The sequence below is a fragment of the Solanum stenotomum genome, chromosome 2, assembly GCF_019186545.1.
Source record: "Solanum stenotomum isolate F172 chromosome 2, ASM1918654v1, whole genome shotgun sequence".
Taxonomy (NCBI): domain Eukaryota; kingdom Viridiplantae; phylum Streptophyta; class Magnoliopsida; order Solanales; family Solanaceae; genus Solanum; species Solanum stenotomum.
In genome coordinates, this window is record NC_064283.1 from 68,949,898 (window position 1) to 68,967,086 (window position 17,189).

At 34.6% G+C, this 17,189-nt stretch overlaps 1 protein-coding gene and 2 pseudogenes across 1 annotated transcript; all 3 read right to left on the reverse strand.

The window, feature by feature from the left end:
- Nucleotides 1-1,289: 1,289 nt before the first annotated feature.
- LOC125856410 (uncharacterized) lies at nucleotides 1,290-3,562 on the reverse strand (annotated as a pseudogene).
- Nucleotides 3,563-9,178: 5,616 nt separating this feature from the next.
- LOC125856409 (uncharacterized) lies at nucleotides 9,179-11,162 on the reverse strand. Its single transcript, XM_049535939.1, has 5 exons — nucleotides 11,038-11,162; nucleotides 10,418-10,575; nucleotides 10,037-10,313; nucleotides 9,760-9,926; nucleotides 9,179-9,339 (listed from the first exon to the last, which is right to left on the reverse strand). The coding sequence occupies exons 1-5, from the start codon at nucleotides 11,160-11,162 to the stop codon at nucleotides 9,179-9,181; spliced, it is 888 nt and encodes a 295-aa protein (XP_049391896.1).
- A 610-nt stretch (nucleotides 11,163-11,772) lies between these two features.
- Nucleotides 11,773-13,044, reverse strand: LOC125856241 (ubiquitin C-terminal hydrolase 12-like; annotated as a pseudogene).
- Between the last annotated feature and the right edge of the window lie 4,145 nt (nucleotides 13,045-17,189).

Sequence of the window (17,189 nt, forward strand, 5' to 3'; positions counted from 1 at the left end):
GGTATGTACCGCCAATCCTAGTATGAAACAATGATGAAGGAAGAGGTTAAGTATTCGGAGAAATAACGAGGAAGAAGATTGATGAATGGCGGTGGTGAACTAGTGTGATTGAGGAAGTGATTGGCAAAGAGGGAGGAAGAAGAAAGAACATTTTTTCCACAAAAAAATGCCTAACTAAAGACCTCCCACGCGCCTATTTTGGGTGAATCACAAACAATGTGCCATGTAGGCAAAAAATGTTCAGATGGTTCAAATTCGAGGTGGTAGAGGTGTTCAATAGATACTAAATGTAGTTGAGGTGTCTAAATGAATAATGAGGACAACTTTGAGGGGCCGCAAATGACTTTGGCCTTGTTGATTCTTTGGAAAGAAGTGCCTCAATGAAAGATAAAAATTGGAGTTGAAGTGTTAAAATGGAACAAGGTTGAGTTGGAGTGCCAAAATGAAATTTAAGGACAAGTTTAAGGATCTGCATATGTGTTTGGCCCTTGATTAGGAGTTGAGGTGTTCAATTAGAACATGGCTTAGTTCGAATGTCTAAATGAAATATTCTAACAAGTTTAAATGGTTTGCTATGTATTAAGCCTTCCAATTTTATCATGTTTGGACAAAAAAAATTAAAAATCAAGTTCTTAAAAAATAAAGAAATTGATTTCCTTAATGGACCACTTAGAATAAACTGAATTGAAAGCGGTACGCATTTTGTAAACATTCCAAGTTTTCCATGCTGCTCATTCTCTTTGTATGAAAAGTAGGAGTAGGAAATGCCATAGGTAAAGCCTTCCATGTATTGCATTCGTTCGTCGGGTAAAAAAATTTAGAAGAGTAGGGAGAGGCTAAAAGAGACATTTTGAGGCCCACTAGCCATTCGGCAGGGTTGGTGAGTCTGGATCAAACCGAGACCAGGTCCAACCAGGCCAGGCCAGGCCAGCAGAGATTTTCCACTTGTCCGTCCCATCCACCAACCCGGTTATCACCGGAGCTGGGACAACCGGCCAACTGAAACCGAGCCGATCCGGGTCATCCCATCCCCTGCCAGAGTTTCTCGATTCTGAAAACTAAACTAGTAGAATGCCAACCATAACATTAGATGAACTCAGAGGTAACCTTACTTGTACTATATTTAACCACACACAGCTTAAACGAGTTAACATGGCACCAGTAAAATGATCAAAGTTTAAATGGCAAAATCTCAATTATGTGCAGCCAAAGGAAACAGAAAGACGTTTCAAGCGAAATTAAAGAACATAGTTCAAGAATTCTAGCCCATTAAAGTCTTAATCCAAAGATTAAGTTAAACAATTAACGACACCAACTATAGAAACCTCAGTTTCCACGATGCAACAGTCTTCAATAAGAAAGCCCTTTTTAGGATCGTTCAATTCACAACATGGCATAAATGATCGCCTGCCCAAATTGTTGGAAGCAGCTGAATACCAATTTGCAGTATCTGTAAGAGAACAATGTTAAATTATTCAAAAATATCAGATGCAGAAACCAACAAAATTGACGGAGGGGTTTACCCCTATCTTGAGAAGGTAGAGAGGTTGTTTACGATATATACAAGCAACAACTATTTTGTGTGATCATCGTTTTGTCACAATCTATATAGCATTGAGACAAAGGAACAAGAGAAAGTACCACTCTTCTTGTGATGTTTATAACGACTAATCTGGTTTTTGATGGATATGCTAAACTTTGCCCCGACACTTTTTGGGCGATCAACACCTTTAGCATCAACTGACATAAGAAAGACGGAGATGCTCTGACCATTTTGTCCGCTACAACCTGTAGGATATAACAAAAGTTTCCCTCAAGGTATGAACTATATACCATTTATAATCTTCAACAGTGAACTCCTCAGAATACACTTCATTCTTCAATTTCGTGAACTCAGTAATCTTCCATTCATGCTTATAAAGCTTGGTTCCATTCAATAACGACATACATTCACCTATTCCCTGGTTCTTGATGACATATACATCAGCTCCAAAGATACATTTGCATCAACAAGGTAACCATTAGATGGATATTTGAATGTTTTATGACTGATACATTTCGAAAAACCCTATTCAGTCTTGATATTGCGAAAACGCCTCTCCATTCCTGCATCAAAACAAATTTAGTCCTATACTTGGGCCACAAAAGATGTCTGTCAAGAGGAAAATAATGTCTTAATACCTTTCATTACAGTAAAGTTGTCATGAATTTGATCAAATATCAAGAAGCTAAACGAGGCATTCACCTCGCAAACAGAATCCAACAAGCTCGCACCAATAACAGCCAAGTATATAGATATATGGCCTGTTCCATCTCCATCTCCGTTAGGATGAATGATCATTTTCCTATCACATGTTCATGAATAGTTCATTAAAAAAAAAGTAACAATATGGAAACAAGTCTATAGCCAGAGGACTAATAACAATTCTACTCAATGAGCAACGCGTCCAGTTTTCCAGACATCTCACCGGAAAACAAATAAGAGAAGAAAAACCACAAGACGAGAGGAAAGTAAAGTTAGTTACTTGTCTGAACCATAGCTTCATAGCTCATTATAACTTACCCTTTATTGTATTCGTTTACCAATCTATGGTACACGTTAGGGGTGTCAAATGAGTGGCTTGAACTGAAATAGAGCAAGTTAAAAGGGCGCTGAGTTGACATATTGGTTCGACTAAAATCAACCCAAAAGCTACTTGGGCTGAAATGAGCTAAAGTAGGACTAGGTCATGACCTGCCCAATTTGAACCAACAACATATCTAGTGTATTAATTTCCGCTAGTGGGTTTTGAGAATGGTAGAGTGCACTCAAGCCTTATCCCTACCTCGTAACAAGACAGTTCAAAAACGACAATATCGAGCTAGAACAAGGCATTACAAATAATGGAGAAAGCATAACAATGTGATAAACAAAACATTCACTACTAGAAACCAAGGAATTAACGACAGACACAATTTCGTACTAAACAGTAAAAATTTCATGCTAATCTCATTTAGCTATAAATTGGTGACGGATTACTAGAAAATTCAATTAGCTAGGAGTGTTTTAGCGACCGATTCGCTAGAGATTGCCAACAAATTTCCATTCCATTTTTTCTTGTAGTGATAAGAAAAACCATGTAGTAGCACTAATCAAAGAACAAGAAATTACACGAATAATAATGTTAGTACTATCTAACCACCAAGCATACCCCGTAGGAGAGCGAGACAACCCTCAAATAACTTCTACCCTAATTCGTGACCTCCATATCCTCTTATCCTAAGATAATGTCCCCAGTGAAACTATGTCATGTCATGTCTAATCTGGCCTAACTCTAACCCGACTTTAAAAGCAACTAGCAAAAACATAGACAAAAAAATGAAATTGAAAGTCTAGTCAATTTTTTTTTAAGTTAATGATGAGATAAGTACCAATTGAAGCCACCGGATTCGAACTGATTTGATTCATATTTGGAAATACCATTTTCTGAGAGCAACGAAAATGATTCAATCTTCAACACGTAACGAATGATTCAATCTTCAACACGTAACGTGTTGGTAATGAATTTGTAATATTTTCCATGCTTACTTCTGAAGAAAAAAAAACTTGATTTAGTGAGAGACAAATTTTATAGCTAAACAACACAATACATCGCAAAATATGTGATACATACCTACCTCCCAAATCTTTGTTGCTGATAATTAACTTTTATTGTGTCAACAAACTGTTGATAATTACTTGAACCTTATGGCAATATATATAAAAATGAAATATTTTATTACTATTATATGAAATAATAATCAAATGGACTCCTTCTTTTCTTAGCTTTCCTAGTCAATTAAGAGGTCTTCAATTGTTTTTATCTCAATATATATCTATTCATACGTCTTTTCACAACATAGATACGATTACAGTAAAACCTCTATAAATTAATACTCGGTAAATTAATAATCTCTCTAAAATAATATTTTTCTCTGGTCCCGACTTTGGCCAATGGAAAAAATCACCAATTTCGATAAGATAATATGATAATATATTTTCAGAAGACCCCTATATAAATATATGGTCTCATTAATATCATAAATTAATAATTCTTTAAAAGTACAAATATATCTAAAATTTAAATCTAGTTGAAGTTCATCTCTAACTTTTCTTATTGCATCCAAGAGCTCCGGTGTTGTCTTTTCGAACTGCACCATAAAATTGTGAAGAGTTCTAAATGCGATGAGTGTTTCCTTACGCGTAACTGGTTCCAACGGTATAGTATCATCTTCAACTTCATCATCAAAATTGTTTTTTCCGATGGTATCCACAATTTCTTCTAAGCTTTGGGCCTCTGAACATGAATCACTTTCACCCAAATAATCCAACAGGTTATTGACATCCATTTTATTGTGGTAACCGAGATCATTAATCATGACCTCAAGTTCATGAATGACATTTTCACAAGTTAATTCATTCAAATTCTCTGTGATTGTATCCCCCGAACGAATTTTAAAGTGTCGTAAACAATTTGCTATTGTCTCTTGCTACACATTTGTTGTCCAAACAGGGATTGCAAAAGGGATAACATCCAAAATATTGATCTTTGCTGGATCAGTTTGTCCCACTACATAGCCTTCTAATATCATATGATAAAATCTGTTCGATAATACATCTTGAAAGCTCTTATTATCACATCACAAGGTTGAAATTAGTAAGATACAATGATTTTGATGTATTCGTTGTACTTTATGTATAATATTTTTTATATGAAATCAATAAATATGATACATAAATTAGTAAGATACAATGATTTGATATAATCAAAATTAACCTACATCAAATCTCAAACCATTCTTTAAATTAATAAATATTAATTTATCGATTAAATAATATCTCTATAAAATAATAAAATTTCATGGTCCCACCTATACTAATTTATAGAGGTTAATAAATATGCGTTAGGGTTTTATCATGATTTTTTTTCATCTTATTTGAGTTTTATTTTTACCGTAAGTGTTTTAACTTTTCCTGAAAGGAAAAGTTATAGACCCCCTTGTTATACTAGAGGAACATAATAGCATTTACAATTTAATTTAATCGTTTAGAGAGTTTTGTTTATGGGTAGATTTTCTCTCAATAGTTTTAATATTTTCTTGGTTGTTTTCATAGGTAGGTCAATTGGCCGAATCATATAATAATATTTTGTCTTTTGGTATAGCTTTTTTTGTCATATGATTTATCAATATGATTTGTGATTGTAAACTTTTACATGAGTTTCTGATTCTTTCGAACCCAACACATTAATAAAGAGTGATAAAATATTTATCGGTATTAGTTAATTGTTATTGAATCCGATATTGGTATACGTTTTAGCGACATTTAAAAAGAGTGTTAAAATGTAATTGTCACTAGTAATTGCCTCTAAAAACATTTATTGCGAACTGCGACTATTAAATTATTGTCGTCAATTAATTACCACTATATATCAGTTTTGATATAGTGTATAAGATACGAATACGATCTGAGTATTCATTATTCTCTTCAAGTTTCATTTGTGAAACTACGCTGTGTGTAATTGTTATTATTATAATAATAATAAAGTGGGAACTCTATAATTGTGAAGTGTTTTTTTATTCAATAACCCAGATAATGTCTAGGGTGTGTAATTGATACGGAGGAAAATATTTTTCCATTTAACATGGTCAAATCCTTAAACTTGTCATAATAGTTTATTTAAATACTCAAATTATATTTCAATAAAACACTTCAACTCCTAATAAAATAAATCAATTAGACATTTTTCCTACAACTAGTAATATACTCCCTCCGTCCCATATTATAAGTCACCTTTTCCATTTGCACTTGCATTAAGAAATAAGGTAATTTTATCCTTATGCCCTTATTTAAAGTTTGCTTATGACAACTTTGTAATAAATGATGAAATGTTAGATTTCAAAAATATAAATGCATTTGGATGACTATTTAAATTTTACTTTTTCGAGCCAAATTTTTTTTACCAATTGATCCAAATTTTTTTAAAAATCAAGTTTTTCCCACCTCAATTTTCCTATATATTTTGTGTAAAATGTTTTTTTTATATTTTTATATATAAATTCTTAAAGCAAACATGACAACATCACAAAATATTCAAATTCTATTACTTCAAATTGATCTAAATTTTCATGTTGAATTTGATGTTATTGATAATGAAATTAGACGACAAATGAATTTTAATTCAAGTTCGACAAATCATTTGTTTTTTGATTTAAATGGTTCATAACTCCTTTATTTGGATCTTGATTTATCTCAATTTGGCCTTCACATGTTTTGGTTGAGTCTTCTATTTTTACATCCTTTGAACTTTTTGAAATGTCATCTTCCTTGATAAAATTTGTTGAAGCTTCAACTTTCAAGATTATTTTTGATTTTTTTTTCATCTTTTATTTTTAATTTGTTTGTTGATATTTAAAAAAAAAAAATCAGATTTTATAGAATAAGTAGTGAATAAAGAAAGTAGTTAATTAATGAATGAAGTACTAATATGGGACGGAGGGAGTATTACACAGGATCCAACTGTGATGTATTAGCTTTCACTTAATTTGAAGGATTTGTATTAAGTAATTTAGCACTAGTATATTAATTACATTATTTCAAGGCACGTGATGGGCGAGTATTTTGAGAGCTCACGATCAACCAAAAGGTTGTTCATAACAAATATCAAATTCTCAAAAGCAACAATAACATACCATGTGTATTAATTTCCACAAGTGGAGTCTAGAAAGCATAGAGCGTGTATGCAATCCGTCGTAAATCAATGGATTTATGTTATATACATAAATGAAATAATCAAATGGACTCTTCTTTTCTCAACATCACAAGGCAATTAAGAGGCCTTCATTTATTTGCTTTTATTCCCAAGAATTAGTTGGTCTTTTCAGTTGCTCCTTTAATTAATTTTTCCAGCATCTCAATACTGTGTATACACTATTCTTTTTCAGATTTTACTTGTGAGACTATATGTGTATGCTATTATAATGGTAAGTGGAAACTCTCTAAGAGTGAAGTTTTATTTTATCCAACTACCCAGATATACTGTTTGATGGTGTGTAATTTGTATTGGAGGAAACTATTTTCCATTTTGGCTTAATGCATGGCCAATTCTTTAAATATGTCAGTATTTCGACACTCGAACTAAGTCAAGTTCTAATTAAACCTCAATTCTTAATAAAATGTTCCAATTAAACACTTTGGTAAGAAATAATAATATTTAATTTGTGTGTGATTTTATTCATCTACTAGGTGATTAAATTAATCACATAAGGCATCTCCTTTAGATATATCAATCTAAAATAGAAAATGTATTAGGTTTTACGACTTATTGATGTAGATGTAGGACTAATGTGTATTTTATTAAAGTTTGGGATTGAAACAAGTAAGAAAGGGAACCCTTTTAGCTACGACAATGGGTATAGATCTCTTCCCTCCGCTGCTTANTATGACAACTTTGTAATAAATGATGAAATGTTAGATTTCAAAAATATAAATGCATATGGATGACTATTGAAATTTTACTTTTTGGAGCCAAATTTTTTCACCAATTGATCCAAATTTTTTTAAAAATCAAGTTTTTCCCACCTCAATTTTCCTATATATTTTGTGTAAAATGTTTTTTTTTATATTTTTCTTAAAGAAAACATGACAACATCACAAAATATTTAAATTCCATTACTTCAAATTGATCTAAATTTTCCTGCTGAATCTGATGTTATTGATAATGAAATTAGACGACAAATGAATTTTAATTCTAGTTCAACAAATCATTTGTTTTTTGATTTAAATGGTGCATAACTCCTTTATTTGGATCTTGATTTTTCTCAATTTGGCCTTCACATGTTTTGGTTGAGTCTTCTATTTTTACCTCCTTTGAACTTTTTGAAATGTCATCTTCCTTGATAAAATTTGTTGAAGCTTCAAGTTTCAAGATTATTTTTGAATTTTTTTTCATCTTTTATTTTTAATTTGTTTGTTGATATTTTTTAAAAAAATCAGATTTTATAGAAAGTAGTGAATAAAGAAAGATGTGTATGCTATTATAATGGTAAGTGGAAACTCTCTAAGAGTGAAGTTTTATTTTATCCAACTACCCAGATATACTGTTTGATGGTGTGTAATTTGTATTGGAGGAAACTATTTTCCATTTTGGCTTAATGCATCGCCAATTCTTTAAATATGTCAGTATTTTGACACTCGAACTAAGTCAGGTTCTAATTAAACCTCAATTCTTAATAAAATGTTCCAATTAAACACTTTGGTAAGAAATAATAATATTTAATTTGTGTGTGTTTTTATTCATCTACTAGGTGGTTAAATTAATCACATAAGGCATCTCCTTTAGTTATATCAATCTAAAATAGAAAATGTATTAGGTTTTACGACTTATTGATGTAGATGTAGGACTAATGTGTATTTTATTAAAGTTTGGGATTGAAACAAGTAAGAAAGGGAACCCTTTTAGCTACGACAATGGGTATAGATCTCTTCCCTCCGCTGCTTACCCAATGGACCAAATAGAATAAACCGAATTGAAGGTAGTAAGCATTTCTTAATCATTCTAAGTTTTCCAGGCTTCCCATTCTCTGTAGGAGTAGAAAATGTCGTAGGTAAAGCAGTCTAGTACTACATCCGTAAGCCTTCCATGGATTGTGTGTGTTCGTCAGGTAAAAATTTAGAAGAGCAGGGAGAGGCTAAAAGAGACATTTTGGGGCCCACTAGTCATTTGGAAGGGCTGACGAGTCTGGATCGAACCGAGACCAAGTCCAACCAGGCCAGGCCAGCAGGGATTTTCCACTTGTCCTCCACACCCCCCAACCCGGTTATCACCGGGACCATGATAACCGATAACCGAGCCAATCCAGGCCATCCCATCCCCTGCCACAATTTCTCAATTCTGAAAACTCAACTAGTAAAATGCCAATCATAACATTAGATGAACTCAGAGTAGCCTTACTTGTAGTATATTTAACTACACACACAGCTTGAACAAGTTAACATGGCATGACAAAATCAACTAATGACAGTATGGCACCAATAAAATAATCAAAGTGAATGGCAAAATGTCAATTATGTGCGGCAAAAGGAAACAGAAAGAGGTTTCAAGCAAAATTAAAGAACATAGTTCAAGAATTCTAGCCCATTAAAGTCTTAATCCAAAGATTAAGTTAAACAATTAACGACGCCAACTATAGAAACCTCAGCTTCCAAAATGCAACAGTCTTCAATAAGAAAGCCCTTTTTAGGATCATTGAATTCACAACATGGCATAAATGATGGCCAACCCCAATTGTCTGTAGCAGCTGAATACCAATTTAAACCACCTGTAAGAGAACAATGTCAAATTATTTAAAAAAACCAGATGTAGAAACCAACAAATAGACTAGAGAGGCTGTTTTCGATATATATATATAGAAACACATTTGATTTCTAATACGGAAGGAGCTACATATCATCATTTTATCCGTTGTATGTATATAATCTTGCGTCTTTTTTCATGCTTTCATCCCCTTAGAAATCAGAACAAACAAATCAACTTTAGAGAGTTTGATTTTGTACTGATTGAAAGTGGTTTATTAAAGAACTAAGTTCAATGTTTGATGCAAACAACAACTATTTTATATGATCATCATTTTTCATGCTATAGAATTGCGATAAATGAAGACAATCAGAATTTCTAACATTTTCTTTCGTTTCTAACATTTAACAGATCGTGCAGGAAATTAAGGAACAAGAGAAAGTACCACTCTTCTTGTGATGTTCATCACCAATCCAGTTTTTGAGAGAAATGCTAAATTTTGCCTTGACTCTTTTTTGGCGATCAAATCCTTTAGCATCAACTGATTCAAGAAAGATGGAGATGTTCTTACCATTTTGTCCGATGTCACCTGTAGGATATAACGAAAGTTTCCTGCATATTCCAAGTACCCGTAAAGGGGATTTAATGCTTTTTCTCAAAGAAATAAGAACATATATATATGATAGACATGGCAATATAAAAACAAAACATGAACAATATACCATTTATAATCTTCAACAGTAAACTCCTCAGAATAGTACACTTTTTTCTTCAATTTTGTGACCTCAGTAATCTTCCATTCGTGCTTATAAAGCTCGGTGCCTTTCAATAAGGACATACATTCACCTATTCCCTGGTTCTTGATGACATATACATCAACTCCAAAGATACATTTGTCATTAACAAGGTAACCGTTAGAGGGATCTTTGAATGTTTCATGTGAGATACATTTTGAGAAACCCCATTCAGTCTTGATATTGCGGAAACGCCTCTCCATTCCTGCATCAAAACAAATTTAGTCCTAGAATTTGGCCGCGAAAGATGTAAAAGTAACAGTGTGTCAAGAGGAAAATAATGTCATAGAGTGAAGGAAAAGACTATACCTTTCATGACATTATAGTTGTCGTGAACTTGATCGAATATCAAGAAGCTAAATGAGGCATTCACCTCCCAAACAGCATGTAGGGAACTTTTCCCAATAATGGTCAAGTAAACAGATATATGGCTGTCACCGTCACCGTTAGGATGAATGATCATTTTCCTGAACAGTTCAGGAAATTTTAAACAATCTTTCCACAAGTAGAGTCTAGAAAGTGTAGACCACGCATACCAAGACCTTGCCCCTACCTCGTGTGGATAAAGAGGTTTCTGAAAGACCTTTGGCTCAAGCAATATATAACAAGGAAGTTAAGAAAAACAATACAAAGGTAGAATGAAGCACAGCAAATAATGGAGAAAGTGCAAGTAACAGACCATAATCTAAGAACAAGGAACTACGAGAATAATGCTAATACTACCTACCCACCAAGGAGAGTAAGACAACCCTCAAATACCTCTTGTATCCTAATTCGTGACTTCTAAATTCTTATCTAAGGTCATGTCCTCAGAGAAAATTGTGTCATGTTCCGTCTAAATCATCTCTCCTTAGTACTTCTTTGCCCTATCTTTACCCCTCTTTAAAAGCAACTAGCAAAAATAAAGACAAAAAAATGATGTGTAGTACCAATTGAAGCCACCGGATTCGAACTCATTTGATTCATACTTGGAAATACCATTTTCTGGGAGCAACGAAAATGATTCAATCTTCAACAAGTAACGTGTTGGTAATGAATTTGTAATATTTTCCATGCTTACTTCTGAAATGGAAATTTTAAAAAAGTCAACATTTGCATATGGTGTATAAACTACTTTTTAAAAAAAAACAGAATTTAGCAACGGACAAATTTCGTAGCTAATACTACCTCCCATGTCTCTGTTGCTGATTAACTTTTATGATCACTTCTTGTCTCAATAAACTGTTTTATACACTTGGATAATTACTTATGAGTTATGACTATATATATATAAATGAAATGCTTCAAATAATCAAATGGACTCTTCTTTTCTCAGCATCCCAAGGCAATTAAGAGGTATTTATTTGCTTTTATTCCCAAGGATTAGAGGTCTCTTCACTAGCACCTTTAATTAATTTTTCCATCATCTCAAGACTCAACATAGATAAGACTGTATATTTTGTGTACCTTTTGAATATTTAAGTGTATACACTATTCTTTTCATTTTATTTGTGAGACTATACTGTGTATGTTATTATTGTAATAAAGTGGAAACTCTCTAAGTGTGAAGTTTTATTTTATCCAATTATCTGGATATACTGTTTGAGGGTGTGTTATTGGTATGGAGGAAACTATGCATGGTCAATCCTTTAAATATGTCAGAATATTTTATTTAGACACTCGAATTAACAACAGCAAACTATAGAAACCTCAGCTTCCACAATGCAACAGTCTTCAACAAGAAACCCCTTTTTAGGATTAGTGAATTCACAACATGGCATAAATGATAACCAGCCCCCAACTCTTTGTAGCAGCTGAATACCAATTTGAACTATATCAAATTATTCAAAAACATAACATGACAAAATTGAACCGGGGGTCTACTCCTATCGTGACAAGTCGTTTTCCCATAGATATAAACTCCCACGTTGAATCAGAATTTTTAACATTTTGTTCCGTATCAAACATGTCTTCAGATCATATATACTATTCATTGAGAAAAAAAAAAGCAAGAGAAAGTACCCATCATCTTGTTATGTTTACAGCCACTATTCCGGTTTTTGACAGAAATGGAAAATTTTGCCCTGACACTTTTTTGGCGATCAAATTTTTTAGCATCAACTGATTCAAGAAAGACGGAGATATTCTGACCATTTTGTTTGCTATCATCTGTAGGATATAACGAACGTTTCCTGCATATCCCAAACACATCAATCAAATTGTAGTTACAACGCAAAGAGAAGCATCGAAGAAAAAGTACTGAAAGAACATAAAATCCCTCTTGATTTTGTCCACTGAACTTATTTTAGCACTGTAACTTTACAACTGATAAGTTCAAGGGGAACTTAATGTATAATCTTAAAGAAATTATGATGGACATAAAGATATATAAAAACAAGGCATGAATAATATACCATTTATAACCATCAACAGTAAACTCTTCAAAATAGTACACTTCATTCTTCAATTTCGAGAATTCAGTCATCGTCCATTCGTGCTTAGAAAGATTGGGTGTGCCATTCAGTAAGGACATACATTCACCTATTCCCTGGTTCTTGATGACATATACGTTAACTCCAAAGATACATTTTCCGTTAACAAGGTAACCATTAGAGGGATCTTTGAATGTTTTATGAGAGATACATTTTGAGGAACCCCATTCAGTCTTGATATTGCGAAAACGCATCTCCATTCCTGCATCAAAACAAATTTAGTTCTAGAATCTGGCCACGAAAGATGTAAAAGTAACCGTCTGTCAAGAGGAAAATAATGTCATAGAGTGAAAGAAAAGACTATACCTTTCATTACATTATAGTTGTTGTGAATTTGATCGAATATCAAGAAGCTAAATGAGGCATTCACCTCCCAAGCAGCATGTAGGGAACTTGTCCCAAAATGGCCAAGTATACAGATATATGGCCTGCTCTATCTCCATCTCCGTCAGGATGAATGGTCATTTTCCTTTCACATGTTTATGAAATTTTAAACAATATTGAAACAAGTCTATAGCCAAGGGAATGATTCTATACTTAAAAATTCTACTCAATGACGAGCAACGCATCCAACTTTCCATACCTCTCACCGAAAACCAAAATAAGAGGAAAAAAAACCACAAGATGAGAGGAAAGTAATTAAAGTATAGCTTCATAGCTCATAACTTTCCCTTTGTTGCATTCCTTTACCAATCTATCTTACATGTTAGTGGTGTCAAATGGGTGGTTTGGACTTAAATTGAGCAAGTTTAAATGAGTTGGACTAAATCAAAGCAAAAACTACTTGGGCTGAAATGAGCTAAAAATCTCAATCATGACCTGCTCAATTGAACTATTTTATTTTTGAACGATCCGTGTTCCCCTACCCCTCCCCTAACATGGGATTCAATCCCAACTCAGAACCTGATCCCCGACCCAAGGACCTGACAACCGAGCCTCGACCCGAATACTACATGTTGTCTCAAAATATATATCTGAAACAATATATGAATCTTGACCATTATTTGCTTATCATGTAGTGCATCTTTAAGCTTAGCTTTTTCTTAAACTAATCTTACAAAGCAACAACATACCAAGTGTCACTCCCCATATTTTCGCAAAACGGGTTTTGTGCATGACCTAACAACTCTTTTAAGTTTGGATCTTCGAACTATCCACATCCAGTCTTGTTAGCGTGCTCAGAGGACAAATGTTCAAACCAGAATCTGGATCAACCAAAGCTTTGGTGACTACCTTATTCTGTTATTGGGTAGAAATATACAAAGCTTCGTTGTGGATGTTCCTTCAAGCGGTAGCTCATTTTCATGAAAGGATATCATGTATGCTTTGAATACTTGCCCAACCATTTGGGCTACCACCACATGAGTGATGCCAACAGGGACATAGGCTTCACCTAGAACCTTTATAAGAGCATTCCGATGGGTTTCTGAAGATTGCAGCAAAGACATAATGGATATTTAGGGTGGGATTTTACTCAATTGATCAACAACAAAATATTCCTTGGTTTGCACTTTCTTCCAGACACATTGTTCTTCAAACTCTACAATCAGCGACTTAGATTTGCTAGGGCAACCCTGAACCAAGTTCTCAGGAGTGTATATATTCTCCCAGAGCTCGTCACTCCTGCCGCAACATTTGTTTCTTTCACCTTTGATTTTCCTTTCCCATAATCCCATGGAACAACATGGGTATCATATTGGATGAGCTCTAAGAACAATAAATGGAGGCCTAGGCATAGCGACCTCGATCTCAAAAGGAGCACGCCTTTGCACTACAACAGCCGTCTAGGTGGCAGCAGTTATCATCTCTTTTGGTTCGAAGGGCCAAGTAGATCCCTCCAAATCCATCATATCACCAGTCATATTAAATTGGTGGTTAGGAAGAGGATTGTTTGCCACATTTGGCACATGATCTTTAAGCTGGATAGCCTTTGTATCAATAAGATTTTGAATCTTGTCTTTCAAAGATCTGCAAGCTTCAGTGGTATGGCCCTTCATTCTTGAATGATAAGCACAAACCTTGTTAGGGTCGTACCACTTGGCATTGACAGCTACGGGCAAATATGGGATTGAGGTAACATAACCAGCTTCTTTCAACCTTTCGTAAAGTTAAGCTATGGGTTCGACTAAAGGGGTATAGGTTTTTATAGGTCTTTTTTCAAATGGAGGTCTATTTTTGTAGCTTGGTGGTTGTCTGGGTGGTGCGGGATTGAAAGTATGTAGGTTGGGCATTGTAGATAGGATAGTTGGGTTGTTATTGTGGAGGAGGATTTTGCTAATAGGAAGGCATAGGATGGGGAGATGTAGGATATGAAGATGGAGGATATAGAGATGGATGTGGGTTGTCATTTGGTATTTAGAGGGGGTTTTGATTCCCTGAGCCATCATCACAGAATCAGTCTCCTTCTTCTTTCGGTTCTGCACCATTCCACCAGATTGCAAGGCTTTATTGGTGGCTTGCAAAGCCTTCAAGTTGATGATGGTTACATTCTTAATGCCTTCTTCAATTCTCTCACCCAATTTGATGATATCTGTAAAGCTTTTTTTGCCACGAGCATCATTCTATTATAGTACTGTGATTCTTGGGCATGAATGAAGTAATCCTTCATTTAAGACTTCTCTATAGGAGGTCTAGCTCTAGCCGCCTCAGACCTCCATCTAATGGCATAATCCCGAAAGGATTCACTAGGCTTTTTCTTCAAATTTCAGATATAAAACCAGTCAGATGCATTTTCCATGTTGAATCCAAACCTATTCATGAAATTCGTAATCCACCCATTCGACCCATTTGCAAGGGTCTTGTTCGATGCACCATGATAAGGCTTCCCAGTGAGACTCCTCATGAACAACTTCATTCCTACTTTTTCCTTTCCCACTCCTACAAACTTGTCACAATACATACGCAAATAGGCTTTGGGGTCTCTAATACAGTTGAAGATCTCAAATTTGGGGGGTTGTACTCTTTAGGTAATTTCACATCTGGATACATGCGTATATCTTCATAGCTCAAACCCCCTTGCTTCCCTCGACATGTTACACTTTACTAGCCAACTTATCCAACCTCTCAGACATGGATTTTATCAGAATATCCTTTTAAGAGGATTTTGACTAATGGTAATCATGGGTTAATGGAGCAACTTCAACATATATTGGGTTAAAGTGTGATTTCCAAGAGTATGGGTATATAAAAGGTTCATAGTGGGTACATTATGGTTTAGAATTGGTTCAAGAATGTTTGGCTTGCTTTGCTGGTGATAATAATGAGGTGGAATTTGGGTATTTTTAGGAGGCATATGGGTGGAATTTGGTTGCATTTGGGTGTGAGGTGGTGGGAAATTGGTTGGATGAGTGGAGTTAGGTCGAATTATATTAGGTGGAGGATTATATGGTAGGGTTGTTTGATTAGTGAGGGGTAGGTTGTCCATGTGCTCCCCAAAAGGGGTGCCGAGAGAGAACCATATCAATAGAAAGTTGTCCTCCGATCCCTCGGAAGTTTCAACCCTTTCGTTGGTACTATTGTTATCAACTATTTTTCTTTTTTCTTTGTAACTTCCTCTTTGAGGAGGATGAGGGGTCCTTTTTTAACTTGTATAGGCAAAAATGAAAAAACATATCAACCTTAGGAAATGGGAAAACAATAAAATCAACTAGAAAAAAGATGTTAGGAGATTAGAACAATATTATAATAATAACATGGTGTTTGAAGAAAACGCCCTAAATGCAAAGGACCTCGTTGAGCCAGAGGTAGGCCTAAGACGATACATAAGTGATGCACAATGATTAATTAAAGCCTTATTTATGAATTTGAAGTGTAGATTTAGAAGAAATAAAGGAAACCCCGTCTTTATTTATTGAATAAGATTCAATTTATTACATCGTAATTAAGAAACAACAAAATCAGAAATAAGCTAAAGGGGCAAGGGTACATGGGGAAGCAAACCCTAAAAAAACAATTTCAATGAGGTTGGTCACCAATGTTGGGCACAATCTTCTCTCTCATCTCTGGAGTGATATCATAGTCATAGTTTAAGATGATCGTGTGCCCATATTCTTTCCCTTTCATCACTAAAACCAAGAAGACCCTTTTTGCTCAAATCTCTATGTTCTGCATCCTCTAAGATCCACACATAATACTCGAGTGTACAGAAAGGTCGTTGCTCTCGAACATCTATATTTACCACATTTTTCCACCTTCGCAATATAGTATCCACTTATGAGCTGTTTTGCCCAAAATTATACTCGTAATGGCTTATATGAGATCGCAAGAGTATGGGCAGTTACGAGTATAATTTTTGGCAAAGCATCTCATAAGTAGACACTATACTGCGAAGGTGAAAAAATGTGGTAAATATTAATGTTTGAGAGCAACGACCTTTCGATACGCTCGAGTATTATGTGTGGATCTTGGATGATGCGGAACATAGAGATTTCAGCGAAGAGGGTCTTCCTGGTTTTGGTGATGAAAGGGAGAGAAGATGGCACACAATCTCCTCAACTATGACTATGATATCACTCCAGAGATGAGAGAGCAGATTGTGCCTAACATTGGAGACCAGCCTCATTAAAATTGTTTTTTTAGGGCTTGCTTCCCCATGTTACCCCTTGCCCCTT